At 38.0% G+C, this 26418-nt stretch overlaps 1 protein-coding gene across 3 annotated transcripts in view; it reads left to right on the top strand.

Annotated features, from left to right (window-relative positions):
* BAK1 (BCL2 antagonist/killer 1) overlaps positions 1–25360 on the top strand; it is a 32197-nt gene extending 6837 nt beyond the window's left edge. For 2 of the 3 annotated variants that reach the window (XM_032218342.1, XM_032218341.1), the window contains exons 2-6: positions 4229–4342; positions 15714–15849; positions 15930–16073; positions 18619–18799; positions 20039–25360. In XM_032218342.1, coding sequence (XP_032074233.1) covers positions 4261–4342; positions 15714–15849; positions 15930–16073; positions 18619–18799; positions 20039–20143 — 648 coding nt within the window. In that variant the 5' untranslated portion in view covers positions 4229–4260 and the 3' untranslated portion in view covers positions 20144–25360. Of the gene's footprint in view, positions 1–532; positions 821–4228; positions 4343–15713; positions 15850–15929; positions 16074–18618; positions 18800–20038 lie in introns of those variants that run through there. The other variant, XM_032218343.1, reaches the window with a different exon arrangement.
* Positions 25361–26418: the final 1058 nt, after the last annotated feature.

Genomic DNA, 26418 nt, shown 5'->3' with positions numbered 1-26418 from the left:
AATCTGAAAGGAATATTTGTATACTGTCGTGTTTATTTGATTTAGAAAATGTTTACATTCAGGCATTGAAATCTGTTCTGTTCAAAAAAAAGTTGGTAAGGTTTTTGTAATTTGATTTTATTGAAACCTAATATATTTGTGGATAGAAATGGATTGACCCCATTGAGATGGACCAGTCTCTCATTTCTGCATACTGTAATAATACTTGATATTGGTTGATCATGTGGCAAACTATTGCCACATATTGGCAATCCACTAGATGTCTTAAAACTAAGTACATGGCCCCAGCATCTCTGTGAATGTGTTAGTGTTGTAATATATCTGTTGTTTTTGGAATGTCTGCAGAAACATACGTGTTAGCGAGAATCATTGTTTTCCTTTATAAAATTGTACAATTCTATTACTATTTTTCCTTGAGGAAAAACAAGGAAAGTTTGAACAAAGCACCTTTGGGACAACCCTGACCTGGATGACTGAGAATCTCCTTAGAAAACTGTATGTAGTATATCTCTTGCCAAACCCTAGCCCAATGAAATAATGCCTTTTATTCATGGGGAGGGGAGTTCCCATACAACCATATATGATTTATCATATTAGAGGGTCACATTATCTCAGAATTTGAAGACTACCACCTCCTTTAACAATAAGGCATATTAGAAGGAAATGAATCATTAGATTTTTCCCTACTCTTACAGAGGCATTGATATTTTATCATATTCACATGCCTATGGAAAAGGCAAGACTCCCTGGATATCATCTAAAAGCTAGACCCACCATCTCAACAACCAGATGACATTATAGCAACCACAAGACTATTTAGGTGATTATGCAGCACAAAGAACCTTAACGTCAACCTGTCTTTTACTGTAAAGGATCCCTGGGGACTTAACATTGTATTAAGCAATCCACACAGGATATATTAAAATCTTCCATGCCTCCAAGTATCAAATTCTTTCATCAATAATTTGATTGTTAACATGGATTGTTATAGATCATTAAAATGTATTTAGGGTGTATTGGACTCTCCAAAGAATATATTTTAAAAGATGGACATCAGATTTTCTATTTTAGAAGTGCAGGATAAAATGTGTGAGGATTCACCGACCCAGATGATATGGTCATGGGATAAACTGATATCTTTTTTGGAATAGTGTGTTAATATGTATAAGCAAATTTATAGGAAACTCTCTAAACGTTAAGGATGTTAATATGAGGTTGAACTATTTACCAAAATGTTGGAATCTGTACATCAGGAATTGTGGGTATATCAAATGGGGGAGCTAGAAGACTCATGATGAGAAATTGGAAATGTGATACTTAAAATGCTAAGCAGTGTTTATCAAATACATGATCTATCTAGTTTGAAAAAGGCAGTATATTTTACTAATCAGAAGATGCTGCAATATTTGTTATTATGATAGATCTATTTTGTAATAGCAATATATTTATTATTATAAATACTTATAAGGAATGTTTTTTTCTTTTCTGTTTCTTAGTTTGTCTGGAGTTGTATTTTTTCTAGCTTTCTTTTGGTACAGTCTGTTTAAAATAGAAAAAGTTTAAAAAATATTTTCATCATGCATGTTAGAATTGTAAAATAAACCTATGAAGGTACAAGCAAATTCATGCCCTCCGACAACTGATTGACTGATGTATTGTCATTTTGAGTCCCAGGCATCACATAGATACATGTGTAGATGCTCTCCATGACAATTTATCCCTAACTTGTTCTTTCACATCTCCCAAGGATACACAGGTTGCCTTTGTTCACCTCACTCCTGGTCAACCTCTTCTCTTTCCTTCCAACTAGAAAAGAGTTAATTCATCACAATGCTAGTAGTTTTCTTTTGCAGAAGAAATGAAAGAGGAACCAGAATGAGTCCCAAGTAAATAGATGCATCAGTAAGCAAAGCCAGAAATAAGCAATTGCTTATCAGTTTGTCCAAGTCATATAGGTCCTTAGTGCTAACTATAAAACAGACCTTTGCCTCTTCTGACTTTCCAACTCCTACAGTAGCTGCATGCAAAGAGCAACAACTTCCTTCTGTCATGAAACCCTTTCTTTATCAAAATTATGCCTAAGGTGATTTCTTGGAACCATTGCATATGACAAACAATAGTGAAAACAGAAGTTGACCTAGGAAGACACGGAAGCTGATAAATCTAAACCTCATAATTCCTTACATAAGCAAGAGAAGGGGCTCTCCAAAATAATTAACAACATCTGTATTTAACTGAAAGAGTCAGAAATTGGGCCTTGAGTCTCATTAGATTGTAAAGTGGATTTTTTTCAGGGCAGATTTATGGGATTGTGAAGGGGATTAGAACTGTTGGGCTGCATTAATCAGAAATAAATAAGCAGGGCACCAAGCCAACCATTACCTTGTATACCCACCGAATGAGTGAGTATATCATACTCTTCCAGAATATCATCATTTTCTTTCCCTCCTCTTTCAATAGTAGCTGTTTACCAGCCTGTCAGCCAGCCCTTCAGAGCAGCACCAGATTCTCTGCTTAGTCATATCAACCTTTACTTCAGCTGCATATTACCTTGAGTAGATCTACATGGGTTTGAGCACATAAGCAAATCACTCCCAAACTTCTCATTCTGTCAAAATGGCCATTACTTTTAAAAAGCAGTCCGGAATTGCTGAAAGAAAGGCTAAAAATGAGTGGTTTCATGCCATCTCAGATATAAACATCTCTAATTTAAGCTGGTCAAATACTTTGGCCATCTAATGAGAAGGAAGGACTCACTGGAGAAGAGTCTAATGCTGGGAAAGATTGAGGGCAAAAAAAGAAGGAGAAGACAGAATGAGGTGAGATTAAGATTAAGATTTAATTTATTTGTATGCCGCCCTTCTCCGGGAGGGACTCAGGGCGGCGAACAACTCAAAAGGGGAAAGGGGATACAAACACAATGCACGTAATTAAAATACACAAGAGTCATACAGCCATACAGGTCGAGAGGGGAGGGGAACTCATCAACCCCAGGCCTGCCGGCACAGCCAGGTTTTAACGGCTTTCCGGAAGGCCTGGAGAGGGGTGAGGGTCTGAATCTCCGCGGGGAGTTTATTCCAAAGGGCCGGAGCTGCAACAGAGAAGGCCCTCCCCTGGGTGGTAGCCAGATGGCATTGGCTGGTAGACGGAACCCGGAGGAGGATGGCAGGATGGAGTCACCAAAGCAGTAGGGGTGAGCTTAAATGGACTCCAGAGGATGGTAGAGGACAGGAAGGCCTGGAAGAACGTTGTCCATCAGGTCACGATGGGTTGGACACGACTTCACAACTAACAACAATACATTAAGCTGGAGTTGGGAGAAAGCAGGTATCAGAATTGGGACCATGGCTCATCTATTCTTTAGAGGCCAAGAAAACTAAGAATCGTACTATGTTTAATTTAATAATAAGCACTTATAGGAAAAGAAATTTTTTGTTTTACACCAAGCATAATTGGAACCATCAGAGAGATAAAATACTTCCTCGATATCTAGAATTATTGAGTTTATCAGACCTGAACACTCTAATTTTACAAAAACAACACCCTGCATGGAATAACCTCTTTTTAAAGACACTATAATAATTCTTAGGTTCTTGGTTAGGACTTGGAAATATTACATTTTAATAATAAGTCTTATGTTTTATACAAATCCTAATGTACAAGTATGTGACTAAATCATTACTTTATACTTAAATTTTATTTATAAATGTTTCTCTTATTGCTGTGCAACTTCATCAGATATTGACATATTTATGATATCAATTTGCCAATCTCAGAATTGAAGGCATGAGTATTGCATATATAGGTATATGTTATCTGTCTGTAGATGTCCAACACTGTCTCAGCAATTATTATTTTATTATTTTTCCTTTTATTATTTTTATTTCTTTTATATTGTGTTTTTATATCCTTGTAAGCTGCCTTGAATCGCCATGTGCGAGTAAGAGGAAATATACATTTTCTAAATGAATAAATCAATTTAAACCATTGTAAGTTTTTTTAAGCAGCTCTTATTTCCAGTCTGCTTTTCAGAGGCTGTTTTGCTGTATATCTATGAGAACAATTGAAATGAGTGTGTCAAAAATTAAATTAAGGAAGTTAAGGATCAATGTTTGGGGGCAAGGATTGCTTTTCTGAGAAAGTGAGGCAGACATTTGAGTGATGAAAGCGAAAGTTGGGCTTGTGATCCTGGAACATTTATAAGGACTATTTTGTCTGTCTTTTTCAGATTAATTCGGTTTTACCAAAGCACATACCAACATGGCCTCATGGAATGGCAGCAACTCAGCAGACAGGAGAAGAACAGGAGAAAGGCGCAGATCATCTCAAGAAACGACATCAGGTAAACATGGCTGCAGCTCTTCCATTGACTCTGATGATGAATAATCAGTTGGCAATCTTCTTAAGCATGACAGTAGCAATGGCTTCTGCTAAGAATATAGCTCTATCACATTTTAATGCTTTTTGTAGGAATTTATGTAGAGAGATCAGATCAGATCATGGCATAGGGTACATCAAACATATCTCCCGATGCCAGCTCAGAAACACCAGGATTTAAACAGAGGGTGAATTAACATAATAGGAAGGAGAGAAACTCTTCACTGATTGCAGTAAATTCTACTAAATAATATACTAAGAGTTACAATCCTCGCCTCCTGCTTCCCAATGTGCCCCATCCCAAACATAAAACCTAATTAGTACCTAATATTGATAATGCCCCTGGATTTGGGGGGGTTCTAATTTGGAGCAAGCTTGTTTAGGACTTTTGAATTCAGATTTTGAAAAGGGATGTTTAGGACTTTCTGTCTTTCTTTCTTTGAATTAATAAGTGTGCTGTGACTGATTTTCCTATTATTTAATTCTCAAATTCAAAAAAAAAAAAGCCTACATCCAAACCTTTTGCTTAAATGGAGAAAGCACTTTCCTCTCTCTTTTTGCTTCTTTTTGCCTACTCCGACAAGTAAAGTTGCCAGCAATGGAGGCCAAGAATTTGTTGCATCTCTGGCTGCTGGTAGAGTTGGATTGACAGCACGTATCAGGATAATTGCTATCCCCTCCATCCCTCATTATCACTGTTACATGTCTCTTTGAAAGCTTTGGGTCAGAAAAGTCTCATTCATGTCTTCTGCCTGCCGGATCACCAATAATAAACATCCCTATTATTTGGAGGGCACCAAAGTATATAATCAAGCATTGCAAAGTGACTAACTATATATATATATATATATATATATAATCAGTATTGCTTTTGTCTCAAGGAGATAAAGGGGAGTACTATATAAGTAATCATCAGGTTGAAATAATTCTTCGTGTTTTATTGGTGGTTGTCACTTTAGAACAATTTTTGCTGGACATGATAAGCAGTTATAAGGGGGGGAAATTCCACTGAGGTTTCATTCAGTTACCAGCTTTTGATATATGGAAACCATAAAATGGCATCTGCATCAGCTCTTGATAATGTGGAGTTGTTGATGTCATGGTAGGCATAATCTATGTGCAGTATTTTATGACTGTGCCCAAGAATTTATTCGCACCTTTTTCTTTCACAGGAAAAAAAATCATTTTTTTATATTCTGATATGAAGGAGAAATGAATAAGTATCTGGTGTAATTTACTCATTTGACAAGCCTGCTTCCAAGGAAAGGGTTTCAAAATTATTATTGGAGTGTGTTCATTGTATAGTAGATCGTTGGAAGCTAAGCTACAATTTTGAATAATTCCTTCATCTTGGCAGTTATATTTCAGTGTCATCCACCCATATGTGCAATAGTCATTAGAAAAAATTGATCAATATGTAAGCTCCATCTTAAAATATGTGACAGCAGGTAAATTTATTTTCTAAGCATAGGGGACTTTTGTTCTTATTTGTAAATTACTAAGGTATGAAAACTTTTAGATTGTGGCCAGGGGTTCTGCTGGATTAGACTGCAGACAATTCAAGCTGTTTCCCAAAATAATTGTCAAATATTTTGTTTGGAGTGTGTTAACATCTCATTAGAGATAAACTTGTTGCAGGTTTTTATTTCCTATCCCAGGAATGCAGTTACCTAAGGCTATACAAATATGAAATTTAAACATAGCTTTGCCCAGAGGTGGGTTTCACATAATTTTACTACTGGTTCACCGTACACTGAAAATGTGAGCTCACTTCGCTCACTCGCACACCTTCAACACATGCACATGGCCTTCCACGCATGCACTTTGCTCACACGTGCATCTTGCACGCATGTGCGCAGCTTAGAAAACGTGGCTAAATAAGACAGTGTAGCACTGGCAGGTTGCCACTACCAGTTTGCCCGAACTAATCCGAACCGGCTGAATACCACCACTGGCTTTGTCACTAACATACAAATAATACATGGGACAGTATATTGTTCAGAATCAAGTCCAAGATTACTTTGGATTACAATTTTACAGATTTCTCTTTTAGAAGAAAATTTAGTCTGCTATTATATATTCATTAATACACCAAATCAATTAGGACTGGCATTTGTATTCATCCCACCTATTGGCAGCTCCTTACATTTTGTGGCAGTTTATAGACTATTTGGTTCAGCTTTTCCATGTGCAGATTTAATAGGAAAAAAAATTGCTATGTTCTCAATACAAAACTCTTAAAACTCGGAAATTCTAAGAAACTGTAGGTAGAGTGCTTGCTATTAGCCTCAACCATATGGGAATAATAATCTTAAATGGATACCTGCTATATAGATTATCTGAGATAAAATTTTGGTTACTAGGGTACTTGGCTCTTATGCCACTGCACAGCCTTGAGATATGAGTTCTGCAGTATCATTTGGTCTGCATTAATGCATAGAGCAGAGTTTCTCAATCTTGGCGACTTTAAGTCCTGTGGACGTCAACTCCCAGCTGGCTGGGGAACTCTGGGAGTTGAAGTCCACAGGACTTAAAGTCACCAAGGTTGAGAAACACTGGCATTGAGTGTGTTTTTATTGCCACAGCTTCATTTGCATCCTCTGAATCTGCACAATAAATGACAGACCAAAAATTTTATTTTAGTCATTGACCATTAAAAAAATGTTTGGCAAAACAAGCAAATTTAACTCATAACATTAATGACTACCAGTAATGATTTGTGAGTGAAGTCCCAAAGGTGTTTTTTCAAAAGGCAACAACTTGTTGTTTTTCCTTAGATTTCCATAATTTTTCTCCATTATGTGTTAGCTTTGCTCCCAAATGTCTATGGAGATTCTCAGTCATGCAGGTCACGGTTGTCCCAAAGGTGTTTTTTCAAAAGTTCTTTCAAAAGCAAAACGTCTTCAAGGAAAAACAAGCTCCAGTTTTTAGAGAGATTTATCCAAGATATCCAACAAACATTGCAAATAAAAATTATCAGGGTGCTTCTGAAATATACATGAAAAAGAGGTAAATATCTGGCTGCAAATATCCCTGCAGAACTCACTGTACAGAAGAACACACCTGCCCAATGTATAATTATGAATAATTCCTAATCAACGAATGACAGTGGTGTTTTCAATGACTTTGGGATCACAATGTCTTATTTATTGAATTTTTAAAAAGTAAATACACAGAATTGATGCAAAATTAAAATAATTATTGAGATATTGGAGCTTTGAGATCAAAATTAAGAATGTGTATACAAATAGGCTCTTTTTTACTTTGAAAATTTTGAATATTTAACTTTGGTTGCCCCTATTATTTACACATTCCACTGCACTTAATACCAATATATTTGTTTATACTTTAATCTTTGTGTAAACCATTGTGATTTTGCATCCTTAAATATTCTGGACTCCAGCCAGAGTCACTTGGTTGAGTTGGGCAGAAATTGAAATGAATGAATATCGAGCATATTTAACTTACATAGGCTTGTTCCAAAGCAGACTTAATTATATGATATGGAGCAAAATATACTGCATGACCTGGATTTTTAGATAATGTTACAAAATTTGCTCTACTTCAATTATTATTTTTATCCTTTTAAGTTTTACCGGGGGGGGGGGGGGACGGGGGACGACAAATGACTAATTATAAAATGTAAATATACACAAATTTTCTTAGCAATGTGTGTTAAGTATATCTTTTTGGAGACTAAAGTTGAGTAGCAGAAGGTAGCAAGGAATGTGCCGCTGAATAGTCACACTCAATCACAGCCACCGAAGTTAAAACAAGGATAACTTTACTTGCATTAACAAAAATAAAGTAGGATAAACATTCTTCAAAACAAGTGATAAGTAGTCTTGAATTATATACACAGTCTATGATACAACATGTTGGTTTACAGATGCTCAACTAACGATTCACCACATAGACAGGTAACTAACATACAGAGTAGCCACCATCCAATATACAGTATTCAACTCCAATAACAAGCAAGGAGAACATACAGGAACAACCAGGAACAAACAGTAGTAGTTCCTAATCCCTCTTATGGCTGATTAAAGCAACAGCATCCAATCACATCTCACTTGAGCATTTAAAGTGACAGATACATTATTTCTATATATATATATATATCCCAAGACTAGGATTACATCCCTAACATTGTGCGATGTTTTACAAAACTAGAGAATTAATTCTGGAGTTTTTGTACAAATTAGGAATCATTTTATTATATTTCAGCAAGCACATTTCTTTCCTGTTTGTGCTACAATAACCATCTCTTCCATTAAGTCCTGCTGTATGAGCTAATTTTGACCTCCTGCACATGAGATACTTATTTATCACTCCACTTATTATTCATCACTATTTGCCTATGAGACAACAATTTATAGTTCAAGGAGATTAATGCTAGGAGGACTAGCAAGGAGAAAACAACCAGCTTTATTTGAATTTGTTAGTGAATTACAATAGAACAATTTTAAATGGTCCTATGAGGCAAGAAGAATGGCTATTAACATCCAAACTTGAAAGTCTATTTAAAAGCATGTCGAAAAAGATATTATATAATGCCATAAACATAGTGTGGTTCAAAATTGCATGGAGCTGTGTTTTTCTCTTTTTCTGAAAGTTACATGTTTCTCTGTCCTGCAATAGTATCCTTTAAAGATGAGTAGGAGGCGGGGAGCATATTTTTTGTGTTTTTTACTTTTGTGTTATTTAGGACTGCTGGTGACATGATGCTGGTAGAATGATGTCATGAAAGAAGAGGAGAATGAAATGTTTAGATTTTCAGGCAGATTAAGGAAAAGAACAAAATCTATGCTGTCAGGTTTCTCTTGGGTTGGGGGTGAAGGGTCTTAAGGTAGTAGAAAATAATGTGGACAATAATAGGCGGCCTGATTTTTTGGTAACAAAAGTTCTGTTAACATGTCTAATAATACTTGACACAAATGCAATTTTATAGCTGTTTTTTAGAGACAGTTCACTTTACATTTTAAATGTCCTGAAAGTTTTTTTTTTAAGTAGACTAAAAAAGGAAGCTGGTATAATTTTCCAAAATGCTCTTTTGCTTATTTTCCTATTTGCTTATTTTTCAGGATTCATTTACAGTACTTCGCTAAGAAATGGTAGAAATAGAGACTGTTCATAGTAAACTAGGTTGCAGAGAGAAAAGATTTCTTTTAATTGTTCGCTTGTAACTCGTGGGTGATTTTGCAATGCTTCAATGAGACTATGAGTCAATTACTTGCTTTTTCTTTGTGGGGCTGTTTTCCTTTCCCAACCTGTGCTGATTTGGTGCAAGACACTGATTTCTTATGATTTTTCAGCCATATATCATTAAGTGATGGGATTCAGCCAGTTCGCAGCACTTCAAGAGAACCGATTGTTAACTTTCTCAGCAGTTTGGTGAACTGGTTGTTGGAAGAAATCATTAGGGCAGAGAACCGGTTGTTAAATTATTTGAATCCCACCACTGCATATCATTGTACCTCATTTTAATTAGCCTTCAAATGAAAGGGCAGCTCTTGAAAATAATTTAAGTGGCTTCTTTAAGTAAAAGATGAAAAACATTCCTATATACTTCCAATCTTTATGCTATAATATAGATACTGTATAAATATGTGATTAGTTGGAAGAGGGCTGAAAATAGTTTGGAAAGGTCAATAGCATGGAAAGCCAGCAGGGGGTCAAAGGGTTCAGTGACATACAGTATTTTTCGGAATATAAAATGTACCAGAGTATAAGACGCACCAAGGTTTTAAAGAAGCAAATTAAAAAAAAGTAGGTAGGTAGATAGAGGGATAGAGAGGGAGAGAAAGAGAGAGAAATAAAGTAGGTAGGTAGGGAGAGAGAGAGTAGGTAGGTAGGTAGGTAGGTAGGTAGGTAGGTAGGTAGGTAGAGAGAGAGAGAGAGAAAGTGTGTGTAAGTAGAGAGAGAAATAGAAAGACACAGAAAGAGAAATACAATAGATAGGGAGGGAGGGAGGGAGGGAGAATAAGTAGATAGGTAGGAAACAGAGGGACGGGGGGGGGGAAATACAGTAGGGAGGGAGGGAGAAAGAGATAGTAGATAGGTAGGTAGATGTTTCCAAGTGTATTTATCCATGTGCTGGAGAAGGAAATTGCTGACAATCTGCAGCACCTAAGACTTTGTTTCTGCTGGCACAGCACTTGATCAATGTAATTCTCATCAATCAGTTAAAGAGCTTTCCAAAAGGAAAAGGAAAAGGTTTGCACGCTGCAAACTTCCCAAAAACGGCCCATTTTTCACGAATGAATAGCTTTGGGGAGGCTTGCAGAGTGCTCCTGGGGGGCGACGGAGGGAAAAAACAAGCAAAAAATGGCCCGCTTTTTGCAAAAGCGGGCCAGTTTTTTGTCAAAAAAAGTGCATTCCTTATGGAAGCTTATAGAGTGCTGCTGGGGGGCAAAAACGGTTTTTTTTGCTCATTTCTGCCCTCTCCAGCCCCCCCAGGAGCTCTTATGAAAGCCTCCATAAGGTTATGCATGGCCATTTTGGTGAAGGGGAGGGGCTTTGGGAAGCAAAAAAAATGCTGTATTTGATGTATGAGACGCACCCAGATTTTCAGCCTCTTTTTTGAGGACAAAAGGTGCGTCTTATACTCCGAAAAATACAGTAGTACAAAAACTGTTAACCGCATTACAGCTTTCTTGGGTATAATTTCTTATTCACTATACTAATTTTATTTTGTCTTTCACAATCAAATCCTACTAAGGAGATTTATTTTAAAAATATCAAAAATCTTAGATAGCAAAAGGAAATAATCTTTTTGTAAAGACAAAAAGAGGATTGGGGATTTATTTCCTAATGGCTGTTGGTAATAGCACAGTCTTGTTGGAGGGGAAAGGAGAGAAGAATCTAATTGGAGAAGATTTGGTGAGGGGGCACAGAATATTTCATAATATTGCAGATTGGTTGGTTAAAAAAACTCATGCTTAACCGGAAAGTAAAGAACACGGCACTGCACTAACCACAAAATCTCATTTAAGGTTGTAGGTTATAGCTATTGTACTTTGCAACCCTCTGAAAATGAATATTTTATTTTAACCTGCAGTGGCCATTCAGTACATGACATAAACATTTGACTAGATGTCTTAATTGCATTTAGTATAAAGATACTAATCCTAAATCCACCTGGAAGCTGAATGTCAAATGTGCAGCTCAAACATTGTAGATGATAACCCACCCTGGCCACAGTAGTATTAGTGGCACACACAGTGTGTACAAAATTACGGCATCAACTTGCTTCTGATCTTAAATGATTTTGGGAATAACATGGTGAAGTATATAGCATATAGTAAGTATATAGTAAGTACATGGTGAAGTATATAGCAAGTGGCAGGAGCATATAGGACCTACATGAAACTTTGGTGATTTTAAATTTTGTTAGATATAAAACATAAATGATAACTATAACATAATCCAAATAAAAGTACATAGAACCTCATAATGATTCATAATGCTCTGTAGAAGAGGGCATTTTCAAGATCACTCCAGTCTCTTTGCCACAAGACTTTGTTTGGATTCAAGAAATAAACAGTCAGGCTTACTTATGTAGCTCTTGGAAGGATGATCACAAGGAAATCCTAGACAGGAGTACAGATCACAAAAGACACTGCAATTGTGATACAAGATCCTTATTCATTGTAATATTGTACATGCAAAAAGCAACTTTATGTGGTACCCTCACCACATTTGTTTTGTCGTTTTGACAAATTCATCAAATTCTGCAGGTGATCCTGTCCCAAGGCTGTATAATATTAAAAAAATATTGGGGGGGGGGGCGCGGGATCACGGAAGAAGGCAGTATCAAACCATCCCTGTGTTCTTACTGTGATTAAGAAAAATAGTATGGACATGTACCTAAAATTACAAGGAATTGAACTGAAGCTTACCCCAAGCGTGTGTGTGTATATATATATATATGCACACTGTATGTGTGTGTGTGTATGTGTCCACCTGCTTCCCATCTGTAATTAGCTCTGTCATTTTTACTTCAGGCATGTTAAATGATGGAGGCTTAGCTCCTGTTCCTTCCTGAATAAGGCAAACATCTCGTCAATGGTAGTTTTTACACTCTGCTAATGTTAAGCAGAGGCTAACGAAAGCTAAGTGGGTAATATATTTTAAGTTCCGGAGATCACAATATCTGTCTCTTCTTTTATAACTACACTTGGAACTCATATTTTTAGGTTAGTTCGCAAGACACACACACACACACACAACACACACACAAACAGAGCATTAGTGTCAATACATTTGCATTACTGCATTTTTGTTTTATGCTGCCTGTCCTCGGAATTTTCAGGACACATAGCCATTCCCCAATGCCTTCATAATAATCCTGGAAGCTGAATTGTCCTAAAATCATCAATGAGCTTTAGGGCTAGATTTAATTTTACCTTGAATTTCCACAATCCAGCATTTCACCAGCATTGTGCTGGCTCCCACTTTAGCCTATGATAATGATCCTGCAGTTGGAAAGAATCTTTGTTGCTTTGGAAATTACCTTAAAATAGTTTAGTGCAATAGAAATGTCTTGCTTTTTTGTTGGGAAATGGGATGAACAAATGTTTGCATTTCTTGGCTTCCCTTACTAGCTGAAAAGAAAGATAATGGAGCAAAAATATTTAAAATAATATCCATTAAGAACACACAATCATATTCTCTGTTGAAATATAGGAGAACAGAGGGGAAAGTACATGGACCCCTCTCTACTGTGGCTTTGTCTTTTGAGTAGAGAGGCCACAAACTGGCAATAGGCCTAGGTCTTTTATCAAAGCAGCTAAAAATAGGGAGGATGAGGGGCAGGCACCGTTTAGAAGAAGTAACCAATGACAAAGGGTTGATCTCTTTCTTTGCTGCCTTCCCTTCTGCATTTCTTCTCATCCAGCATATGAAACATTAATATCTGTCAACCGTCCAAGGTAAATCATATCAAGAAATAGGCACCACAGGGATTCTAGGAACGCTATTTTATTATTTCAGACAATATTAACAGAATCTGTATTATCTTTTTAAAGGACAACACAAAGCTATCCTGATTCTCTTTCTCATGTTTTCTCTTACAGTTTGTCAGGGCTGAGTCATTTAACCTCTTCCCCATTCCTTCTCAAGGCCAGAGTAAAATTTCTCAGCAAAATCTGTTTGGGTATTTTAATGGGTTAAAAAAAAAGATTTATGGGAGAGAGAAGTGTAGAGGGATAAGCAAAGGGGGGGGGGGATCATCCTATTTCCAGTTGTTTTTCTGCAGATTACATTGTCTTCTTCCATGTTGCTGCTCTGTTTAGTGACTTCTTAGTTTTGTGGATAGTTATATTCCAGCCTGCATGGACTATGACAATGTGTGATGAGTATTCTAGACTACCGACATCTGTATCAGGCATGAAATCTTACCTTCGCTCCCGGTTAAGAACAGGGAGCGCTCGTGTACAGCGCTTCTGCACATGCGCAGAACCTTGTATGCATGCATAGTGTCCGTGATGATATCTGGACAGATGGGCGGAGCCTGCCGCCGCCGCCACTACTAGTTCACGCGAACTGGCAGAATACCACCTCTGATCTGTACTTCACCTATATATAGAACTCAGCCCATAAGTGTATATTGATGGAGAAGAAGGGGGGTTGAAAATTTGAGCCTAATCCCTACTTCCAGCTCCTTCAAGGCTGCCTTCTTTGAGTGAAATTTGACCATCTGATGAACTAAAAAAGAAGAAGGCTTGCTGCAGAATTGAGACTGGGCATTTAACCATCATGGACTCTTAGGTGTGAGTTCTCTGCAGTTCTCCCCCTTTGTCTGAAAAAAGGCGCTCCCAGAGATGAGAACAGCCATATTCCTACCACTGTTTCATTCAGGAAAGCTGTGAAGACCTGGCTTTTTAGATGGCCTTTGGGATGATGTGGTGAAGTAGCCCTTAGTATAATGTGGAAAATTAAGATACTATCATGCTTAATATGATTTGGGGTTTTCTTCTGTTGTTTAATATATCAGTGACCAAATTACCATGAGGAAGATTGTAAACCATTCGGTTTACTGCTTCACCATTGCTCTTTCCTGCTGTTCCTAGGTGTCAGATATTAAGTTCTGTAAATTCATAAGTCATAGTTCTTTTTAAGAAGTTTCTTTCCTCTTTATAATATAGATTATATTGCTGTTTAGGAAAAGTAGTTCTTCCTTTGTATGTAAAGACAGCCATTCAGAATGCCATGCCTCACCTGTTGTAACTTTTTGCTGAGATTAAAAAACAAAACTGGATAAGAAAGGCAATGGAAAAGCTCCACTCCCCCACGCCTCCATTGAGTTTGACACCCTTTTGGTAGATTAGCAACATAATGAAACAAGTCTGTGGAGAATGTCAATCATCCAGATCGTGGTTATCCCAAAGGTGCTTTTCAAAAAGCAGCTGGACTTTCATGAACTGAAGAAGCTTCTTGGATGAGAAGCAAAACGTTTTCAAGCCAAAAAAAAAAAAAAGAAAATTCAGGTGCCTTTTGGGATAAAGAAACAAGCTGCAGATTAGTTAAGACCTAGAATTTGAATTTCTTAAAGATGAATTGTAGGTCAAACTCTGTCAATATCCTTAAGCAGAAGCTGCCTTTTTCCATCAGCATCTGTGGTATAAAAGACAATGTTGCTGAACACATTTAGAGAGAATTAATTGGAAAATACTTGAACCAGGAAAATGAGATTCAAATTCTGACTTGACTATCAAGGTCAGTGATGATGTTGGCACATTATTATTAGGTGATGTTCTGTCCATAAGCAAGTTTGAGCAACTTTTAACTGGAAAAACATATTAAATCCAATGAGGAAAGTTTTCTGGCTTTATAAAGCAGAAAAAAATGTGTCTCCTGCTTTAGAGGGTTTTGTGATAATAATATAAGCAAGTAAAGAAGGGAAACCCATATCTCTGTGGCATGGACTACTTGGGAAAAAGTTGATGTAGAGAGGTTGGAAGAATAATAGATGTGTTAATTCCTTTAAAGCAGGGGTGTTTAGATCTGGCCCGCAGGCCCATCCTGGAAACAGCAAAGGGCCACATGTCGAACTGGTCACGCTTCCCAGCCATGCCCTCCTCTCCCCCCCCCCGGGTCAAACAACCCTGATGCGGCCCTCAATGAAATCAGGTTTGACACCCCTGCTTTAAAGGCTTAACATACACATACTCAGGGTTTTAGGAAAGGGGGCAAAACATTTCGTGCTGAAAGTTGATGTTTTTGCTCGTGACATTCGCTCGTGAGGAGAGGGCCTTGGGCTTCAATAATTGTGACCTACCTCTGCTCAAAATGAAGCTGCAGATAGCTGAAGGATCCTATTATCTCTTCTGCAGAGGACTTGGTAGCTCAGCAGACTGAGGAGGTGTTCCAGAGCTATGCTTTCCATCGATACCAACAGGAGCAGGAGCAAACTGAGGGGGATGTGCCAGTTGATCCAGAAATTGCCGCAATTCAGCAGGAGCCAAACAGGTAAGTACCACAGGCTCTTAAATGCTTACTTAGTCTCCCTCCATGTTCCAATTTAACCAGTTCATTTGTTCACTGTGCAGCATCAACAGTCAGGTGGGTCGACGCTTAGCTATCATTGCTGATGACATCAATGCACGGTATGACAAGGAGTTTTCTGAGATGTTGAAGCCTTTGCAGCTTTCCAAGGACAATGCATATGAGTACTTCACCAGAATAGCCTCCAGGTAAGTGAGACCAGGGCCATCTACTAGAGTTTGGTGCTTATAGTTTTTTTTTTAAGTTGTGGTTGATGTTAACCTCTATACTGCTCGTACATGACAAGGATCCCTGCCAGATTGGAAAAAGAGGGTCTTCAATCACACACAGCAGTGGGCACCAATCAGGGCTGGTTGCTGGGGTACAGCAGCAAGAGTAGACTATTGACCTGCCTATAAGCTTGCCAGATGTGTTATCTTAGTATGGAAAAGAGGATGCTAGACTAAAAAAATGGCCTTTGATCTGATTCAGAAGAATTCCTCTTCAGGTTCTTAAGCCAGGGGTCAACAATCCGTGGCTCTGTAGCCGCATGTGGCTCTTTCATCCCTCTGCTGCAATTCCCTGTCGCTCAAAATATGTATCAATATGTGTGACACCCACCAGCACGCAATTTATTGACCCTCCAGTAGGCCAATCATGGATAAATCCAAGAAAAGAAACGTTTCAGAAGAAAATAGAACCTTTAATTCAAAAACATATGCTAGTTTTGTGGGCGCTCAGGAAATAGTCATGCATGGGAAGGGCTTTATGGTTCCCAGTGTTTCCTTTCTATGGGAAAAGGGTCCAAATGGCTCTTTGAGTGTTTAAAGTTCCCAACCCCTGTCTTAAGCCATCAGAAATAACATGAAGGCAGTGAAAACTGCTATGGACCTGGAGATTATAATGGCAGTGGTACCTAAACAAGAGACCATATGGAACTCCAAGGTGGTATATGGTACTCCGCTTAGGAAAAATTTAGCCACAGTTTCCTCTTCTGCTTCTTTCTTTCCTTTCCCTTTGATTTTTATTAAAGAAAGGAAATGACAAAGTGTAAAGTCACCAATAGAGAGAAATGTTTATACTTGCATCTTTACATTCACAAACATTGTTTCCCTGTTCCATGTAAAGAATATTTAACTCTCTCTCTCTCTCCTGTCCTCTTTTCTTGCTGTCCCCTCCTTGGGATGCCAAGTTGCACGATTTTGCTGCCTTGAGGTAAAACAGCACCTACTCTTTCCTCTTTTTCAGTTGCTATGTATGGGGACATACTCCATGCGATTCCTGCTGTGTTTTCAGCCGCATTGAAATTCTAATGTTAATAAAGTGTATTTTTAAAATTGGATATCAGAATCATCCCATCAGATAGCTAAAGATTATTTCTAAGCAACCATACACCCAGTTAAAAATTAAAGTTCTATAGCTACATGCAAGCACAGATTTTTAAAAAAGGATACTTCCCAACCTCATGGTGGCAGAATAAGCCTTTATGGATGTTGTAGCGGAAAGAAAGGGCAGCTGCTTTCCCTCCAGAGATGGGTAGCCAGGTCAGAGCTGATCCTACTGATTTAAGTATTTATGGAGATTCTCAGTCATCTGGGTCATGGTTGTCCCAAAGATGCTTTTTCAAAAGGCAACTGGACTTTGTTTTTTTCTGTGAACAGGCAAAACATCAAAAGGGGTGGGGGAGAAGCTATTATTTGCAGCAGCCCATGAACAGAAAGGCAAAGCAAAGATGTAATCACACATATTTCATATTTTTCCAACATTTTTTGCGGGATGCTGAGCAGAGGTGGTATTCAACAGGTTCTGACCAGTTCTGGAGAACCATTAGCAGAAATTTTGAGTAGTTCGGAGAACCAGTAAATACAACCTCTGACTGGCCCTTCCCCCATTTATTCTCTGCCTCCCAAGTCCCAGCTGATCGGGGGGGGGGGATTTTGTAGTAATCTTCCCCTGCCATGCCCACCAAGCCACACCCACAGAACCAGTAGTAAAATAAATTGGGATAAGCTTTTCCAAAAAATTAATTTGTCATTTCTTTTCCCCCTTAGAAACTGGTATGAACTTTCACTGCTTACATTCAGTGATTTGTTGCCAAATTTTGGTGTTGGGATTTTCTAGTTTTTCAGGATTGACAAACGAGGGGATTGTGGGTGGTAAGTTCTCCAGTCTGAAATAGAACCCATCTTTGTGTTTAACTTCCAGTTTTCAAAACCATTTCAAAAAGCCTAGAGATTGAAACATGTGGCATCTCAGCCTTTCTCCTAGATTTACTGTAAGAGCAAGTCATAGGAAACGGGGATAGGAGTATGAATGTTCATTGCCTTGAGTTTTATATGTAAAAAAGCTGGAATCAAAATCTAATCATCATGATAATGATTATTATTGGACTGGGAAGCCCATCAGATTCAGAGGAAGGAAGGTACTTTACAGAGTGTTTCTCAACTTTACGATGAGTGGACTTGGCTGGCTGGGGAATCCTGGGAGTTGAAGTACACTCATCATAAAGTTGCTAAGGTTAAGAAACAGTGCTTTAGAAAGCGCACTGGTTCACATATAACACCTCTCAGCAGTTCCTGAAACTGCAGAAGTATTTTCCCAGGATCCAGCTGCAGTTCTTCTTCCCTTTAGACCCATTAGCATGAACGAGATGTTAGTTGCTGTGATCAAGACATCTGTGTAATGCCTTTCCTTAAGCAGCAAAGAACCTGCTCTAGAAAATCTCTAACTGCAACTGACCCTTCTCTTCCCCAGTTTGTTTGAAAGTGGCATCAATTGGGGGCGTGTGATAGCCTTGCTGGGCTTCGGCTACAGGATGGCAATCCATGTATACCAACATGGCATCACTGGCTTCCTGAGAAGAATTGCACATTACATGGCTGAATTTGTGCTACACAATCGCATTGCACAATGGATTGCTCAGCAAGGAGGATGGGTAAGTGAACAAAGAAACAGGAAATAATATAAATTACATAAGCTTCTAGTTTGTATAAAGTCTACTTTTCCATTTAGGCAACTAGAATCTATTCTGATCGGCAAGAACTACCGTATTTCTCAGAGTATAAGACACACCGGAATATAAGATGCAGCTTAGTTTTTGGGGAGGAATATGGGGGGGGGGGAATTCTGCCTACCTGGTATACATCTGGCTAGCATCCTTAGTCTGGTCAGCTTCAGCACATAGGTTTGCTGATTTTGAACGTGCATGCTCTTTTTATCCCATGGTTGCGGATTTAAACAGTTTCTAAAGCACAGCTGATCATCAGAGAGAGAAGCAATGAGAAAAGCAGGGGAAGCCCAAAAGACCACTTCATTCATTAGGGCTGAAAAACAGCTTCTAAAGCACAGCTGATTGTAGGAGGGAGCAGCAATGAGAAAAGCAGGCAAAACACGGAAGATCGCTTCACTCGTTAGGGCTGAAAAAAAGCTTCAAAAAAGTTACATTCAGAGTATAAGACGCATCCAAATTTTCAGTCTCTTTTTTGGGGGGGTGTCTTATATTCTGAAAAATACGGTATTTGGGGCTTCTAAACGCATTGTGGAAGCCTAGCATCCTATTTGGTTCCTTCAACTGCATAGCTGCTCTTGGCAGGGATTTGAGTCAGAGGCCTTTGGAATCTATGAAGCTATCTTTTCAGCTGGGTCAAATAATTGGCCCTTCTAGCTTTGCATTGTTTAATGGAGGCTGTCCAAGAGTGATTGATTGGCAATTGATGGGTCAATTGCTTTGCTATAATTTATATGCCACTCAGTTTACAAATGCTCCAAATGGTTTCCTAAATCTATCTGGGGATACTGAAGCTAATATTTTCCGATTCTAAAGCACCCATTCTGCCTCTGAACCATGCTGCAAAACAGCTAAGCAAACAGTAAAATAATACATGGACATTGATGAATAATTGTGAAGAAAGGCACAGGGGAGGGTCGTCTTCCTTCTAAAAATCAAGTGTATACTTTTCACTTCTTTAGTTATTAGTGTCCCTTTCTGGAGCTATCCTGGAATAGGCCGAGAAAAGCTCTTAAAACAGCCTGCCCCAACTTAATGCTTCCTCTTTTGGGGGCTGTAATTCCCAGTGAGCAGGCTGATAGCAGCGCAGGGAGTTTAAAACCAACGCTAGAAGCTAGGCTAGGCTAATACAGAATTGGATCTATAACAGTACTGTTCTCTCTCTAGGTGGCAGCACTGGACTTGAGTAATGTTTATTGGAAATACATGTTGATGGTAGCAACCGTGATTTTGCTGGGCCAATTTGTTCTACGGCGGTTCTTCAATGGCTGACAGGAAAGGAAAATGCTGCTGGTCTATTGCATAAGAAAGAAAGATCCATGAAACAACAAGAGAGGACACGATGCATGTTACCAGCTTCTATTCCACCAGGACATCTGTTTATTTATCCTCTGCGTGGTGATTCCAAAGCAAAAGAACCTGTAGTTTAGTTAAAAGACGAGTGGAACCAAGCCTGAGGCAGGATTCATTCCATCAAGCAGCCATTGACCAGCAGTTCTTCATGGGAAACTCCAGGCAGGTACTCATGGTATTGCAGATGAGAAAATTAGATGCACTTTCCTCTGCAAGATCTTTTTAAGAAGAACATTCTCAGGATTAATTGAATTCTCAATCAGCTGAACCTCATCACCATAGAAAGAGTAAAACCACAAGGGGAATGATCCTTGATCTCTGCAAAACAATTTTGAGCAGTTCTGCTCCTACGAGCTGGACAAGGGCTGAAATAATTGAGTAATTATAGAGCTCTCTGAATTTAACTGAGAATCACATGCAAGGTTAGATAGGCTAGATATGAATATATATCTAGATTTTCCAGAGGAGAGAGAAAAAAGTGATAGTAGCTACATTATTTTATAGGCACTTTTTCCATGCACTTGATAATTGCTGTCTTAAGTTGGTTGTACTATGGGCAGAGTAGCTCCTCTTGCTTTGAAACAATATTGTAATGACTCTTCTGAGGTGAAGAGAGTCAGCTGCTTGTAAAGATTAAGAAATGAGGCTTGCTTCTTTTCAAAGGATGGTGCTCTATTTCTCTTTTGATTGTGGTTCACCTCAAAGGTGGATGTGTGTTTGGGATTGGTTGACAAAGAAATGGGAACATTTCTTCAGGTTCCATTTTTCTTTTTCTTTTTTGACAATCGTTAAATCTGTCTTACCCAAAGGATGTACAAAATGTGGTTTCCTGCTGTCACAGGAGTTGGAATATGCTTTCCCTAATGAAAAATTGGCAAAATCCACCAAGTTGAGCAAATTTAAGGCCATTTCCTTTTAAATTAGTGAGGCTTGCTTCTAAGTAAATATGCCTACAATCAGGCTGCAATCTTGTATTTATTTCAGTGAGAGGTTGAATATTTTTTTAAATTTTCCATCTGAAATTGGTGGAATATATAAGTGTTTAACATTAATTGGATCATGCTTAACTAATTTCCTCCTTGCATGTTTCATGAAATATCTCAATGGGAATACAGAATTCTTTGTAACAAAAGCAGACAAATATGCAAAGCTGACTATATGTTCAAAATAATTGGTTTTTTCATCTTGTGGTTTTTTTATTTGTTTTTTTTTTTAAAAAAATCCAAAGCCAATTCTGTTTTTTTTTTTTATCCAATACTCTCACAAATGCCTTACTTTGTTTGGGGTTTTTTGGTAATGCTGAATCTCATTTTGACATTTAAGATAAAACTACTACTATGTCAGGAAAAACTGATATTTTGGATACACCTCTGTTCTCTTTGCACACTTTATAAAGCCATAACTCAACAGTAAAACTTGAGTAGTTTTTCCTGCCATACAGTTACCAAAAATTCTTAAGCAGATGACTTGAATATAGTATGAATATTGTTTATATTTCTGATTTTTTTAAAAAAAGATACTCCTGAGATTTTCTGAATGCATATATCAATTTATTTTTAATACTGAAAAACATTAGCAGTTTTCAGTTTAAAGATAGTGTCAATCTGAACTTGATCATAGTCTTAAATGAATTGTCATGACAAAGGATAGATAAATATATCTATTTCCTTTTACCTGAATCAGTGTTTGAGGATTTGGCCAATGTTTGAACCTCTTGTGGCAGAAGAGTCATCTAATATACTCATTTTAATGCACTTTTCTTCTTGAGCTTTCCTTAAAAAACTATTTATATTTTACCCTAATATAGACATTTTTGTGTGCACATCGAGATATACGTATATACAATTATATTATTTTTGAATTGCAAATTCTGCAGATTGCAATATGTAGATTCATAGTTGTGAGCAGGGGTGAAATCAACTTACCTTTGCTTACCGGTTCGGTAGCAATGTGAGTGCGTGGATGTACAGAGCGTCAAAAACGGATGTGATAACGTTCAGGCAGGTGGGCAGAGCTGCTACCAAGCACACCTGCAAAGGTAACCAAACAGCAGGGGGGGGGAATCCGCTGTGCCACGCTATTTAGATTAGCTAGAAAGCAGGGAATCTTGCTTTCTAGCTAATATAAACCACATGTCACAGCAGATTGTCAGAAATACCAGTTCGCCGGAAACAGTAGCATTTAACCCCTGCTTGTGAGCCTGATAAGTTCCTACACTAATTGAACAAATTTCTTTCTTATTCCTAAACATGGCACTCTGCCATGTTTATCTTACACCTGCTTATTTCAAAGAATGTCCCCCCCTTTTTTTGTGCTGGAACTTGCTAGCAATGCTTTCAATTCTGGAACATAATCTTTAGAATAAACCTTATTTCCAGAAATTCTTTGTAAAAGAACCCTTTCTAAAGACCTTCCTGTTTGAATGGTTCAGCATAGTAACTTAAGATAAAATGACTTATAGTTAGGGGTTCAGGCAGATGTTTCTGGTAAGTAAGAGTTGTATGATGGTCATAATTACAGCCAGAGCAAATAGAATACAGTTAGTGTCACTGACAGAGCAGTGAGTAGTTTACCTGTAGTCCACAAAACCAGTGCTAAAGCAGCTACTGATATGTAGCAGTCCAGAGCAGAAACTTGGAAGGGCATTGAAAAAAATCATCTTTTTTAATATTAGGATCAACATTGGGATATGCAAAGTACTGGAAGCATCTATTGCAGTTAATTTTGCTTCCTCAGTGCTGCAAATGAATTGGGTGGTTTTTTTCTCAGTAACTACTTTTGAGGTCTTATCTTATCTCAAGTTTGCCTAACAGGTTCTCCTTCACTTAGTGGGTGAATCTACCTCAGAACCGTCAGGTTTGAGTCCAAGGGAAAGCAAGGCCCCTATCACCGAAACTGACCATAGTCAGAATAGGAGCATCTTTTAGCCAGGTGCAGTTAACCTTAACTCCTTATATAGGCTTACAGGCACTGTAATAGGCTGTGCTTTTTCCTCTATTATTGGCTCTAGAGTTTGTTGAGCTCTAGGTTTCTGGTCCTCCTATTATACCAAGCAGCAAAGTTTTCCTCTCTCTGCTGCCATTATTCTGCTGCCTTTGGCAGCTTTATGTGAAGGCCATCATCATTCCCACACAGTTCTCTCTTGCTTTAGGCTAACTTTGTTTATAGGCAGCATTGAGGCTACCTTAGGTGCGTCCTGGAGGCCCTGGAACTGATTATTGTTTTTACAACAGGAGAGACTGGAAGTTATGGATTTTTCTCCCTTGGGTGTCAAAATAATTTGATAGTTTTGGAATGATAATCCTTAACTTTGCAAGAAAGAAAAGCAGCAGGAAATTTTGCTCTTCTGCCTCAGGTGACAAAACGTTTTGGGCTAATGCTTTATATGAATGAGAAAGTGAGCCCTCAAATGCATAAATGACAAAAAGAGGATGCCCAGTGAGATTTACAAAGCAAAGCTGGACGTGACTTCCAAGGACATTTTCCAGACGCTTCAGTTGACTAGTGCAGGCAAATAGTTGCATAGAATAAATGCTTAGCTGCAGATAGGCTTAAAAGAACGTAATTTGCCTTGCTGCATGACCTGTTGTCCTTCCCTGCAAGTTGGAGAAAATGCGGGTCTCATTTCTACTGTGCTCATAGGTAAATATGCCAGAAGAAGTTTAATAAGTATCCTGTGATGGTCCAATTGCCTCTTACTTTCTAGCAGAGTGCTTTATCTGGCCTTTACTAGGTGTGGATGCTTGGGACCTCGCTTTGTCAGGTATCCCCCAAGAAAAGACAGCATGTGGCCTTTTAAACATTTCATTATAGGTATAACTCATGGAATCCCAGGACCCTGCCAAAAATCCCGCTGCAGGTTGCAAGGCACACAAGATGCTCTAACATTGGTTCTGCTACCCAGTTTGAACTGAAGGGCTGCCTTACACCACATTCCACTCTGCCTGACCCGCCAGGAAAAACCACAGAAGTGGTAGAAAGTCCTTTTTAAGAGAAAGTTCCCTGCCATTGCTAATCATACTGAGTTTCCCCATGAAGATCTGAAAGTATGACAGGACTCCCAACCCAGTTTAAAAATCAAAGTCATCTTACCTGTTACTACAGTATTGTATGGGGGGGAGAGAGGGAGAACAACAATGTCTGATAACAAATTTTTCATCTTTGGTTTAAAATGTGAGTTTTATGTGTAAAATGTGAAGCAAATCTGAGCATAGTATCGTAACCCATAAACCTGTAACACAGAGCCTGATCTTTGTCACCCTATTGATTTAAGATGTATTTGCCTCAGTACATAAAGGACTTGGCATTAACTGGTTTTTGAGAACTAGATAGCACCATTTGATTTAAATTCTCCATCTGAACCATGAAACATGTGCCTCACTAAAGCATTGTATACATTCCTGATGATATTTGTGGCAACTTTGAATTTACATACATGAAGGTTAAAAACAATGGTTTACTAAATAAGAACTGTCCAGTCAATGAAGAAATATGTTGTTTTGTTTTTTAAGTTAAATACTAAATACTGTTTTTAAGTTATATTTTAAGAAAATATAATAATGAATGGCGTTGCTTCATCTCTAATTTAAAAGGCTACTTATTGCATCATACCCTGTTTTAAAACCCACTTTCTAAAGTAGTTTAAAGGGGATTAAAGGGAATTAAACAAATAAACTTGCCAACTTCAATCCCCCAAATTCCCACGCTGGCTGGGAAACTGTTTAATAGGTACTAGCCTTTCTGCTAAGCAGCCAGAATCACCTTTTTTTTCCATTATTTTATTTAGAAATTTGAATTTCCAGAGAAAGCAAGAGCTTTCCACTCACAAAATACCTCTGGAAGTTTTCAAATCACGTACTGTAGCTAGGTACAGTCAAACCCAAGTGTAGAAAGACAGGCTTTGGAATAAATTCAGTTTTTGAAGGATGTTGTTAAGATCTTAACTATCCTTTCTACTTGCATTGGGTTGAGGTTTGAAAATACATTTAAATACAGGATGGCAGCTGGTAGAGGTGCTTCATCTGGCCTCAATATATCAAGGAGGAAAAACTTTTCTGTTGTTGGATGAAGAAAATAATCAAATCAATCATGTCTTAAGGAAAAAAGAACCACAGGTGGGTTCCATTCTACCTCTATCATAGAAAAAAAAGGAAATGAACCTCTAGGGGGGGCTGCTATTATTTCTGGAGGTACAAAAATGTACTTCATCATATACCATAAATGTACAAGTATTTCATTGTATGCCATATCCACGAGGAAATGTATTGGGTTTTTACCAGAAAGCTGAATCTTTTATGTACTTTTTTTTAAATCCTCAAATTGTGAAGTGCCTAGCACATTGTTGGTTAGAAATAAATGCTATACAGCAGGGTCTGTAAAATATATATTATACACATACATTAAAATAAAACGTGTTTATTCATATGCTTCTCTATTCTTTGAGCAGAGAACTCTAAATTATATTTGAATGTGCTCTTGTTTTTAAGAAAATCATTGAAAAGTGCAGGCTCTCTGAAAGGTACCTATGACTTACAGTCATCACACTGGAGTGTGTATGCCATAAAAGGTATTGATAATGCTATATCCAGGATTGGTTGTAGCAGCTTGAATATGCAATGTCCTTTTCTTCCTGTTTTTCTGTTTCTAAAGTTTAAGATTGTATTTTCCATGTTAACAGTCTGATGAGCATAGAAAATTAAAGGGAATTGGAAATGACCAGAAGTTAATGAAGGAAAAAGTCAGTTAACTTATATAGCCATAATGTTTGAAATGGAAAACTGAAAGGAGGACTTAGATTGCAATCTGATACAGTCTGGAGGGGGGCATCCCTTTTGGAGTTGAGGGCCATTCCTGGCCTTTAAATGGCACGCCAGTGACCCATATTTCAAAAAGCAAGGCAAGGACACAAAGCTGTATTTCAATTCATTTCAATTTCATTCAATTTCAAAAAAAAAAAAAATATCCCTCAAGCAGTTTTCTTTATTGTTTCAATTTTGAGTACAAAGTGCAGCCCTTTCACAAAAAGATCTCTTGTCAGCACCCACAGCAGCTGGCTGAGTGTTCAGTCTCAGGGTGGGATATTTCATCTACATACAAGCTTAGGATGGATCAAAGCAAAAATGTTTTGCATAGCTGTTATTAAACCTAATTAAATATAGCAATTATTTGTATTATTTGCTTCCACATTGAAAATT

The sequence above is a fragment of the Thamnophis elegans genome, chromosome 5 (genome assembly GCF_009769535.1).
Source record: "Thamnophis elegans isolate rThaEle1 chromosome 5, rThaEle1.pri, whole genome shotgun sequence".
Lineage (NCBI taxonomy): Eukaryota > Metazoa > Chordata > Lepidosauria > Squamata > Colubridae > Thamnophis > Thamnophis elegans.
This window is presented reverse-complemented; position numbering and strand designations above follow the sequence as displayed.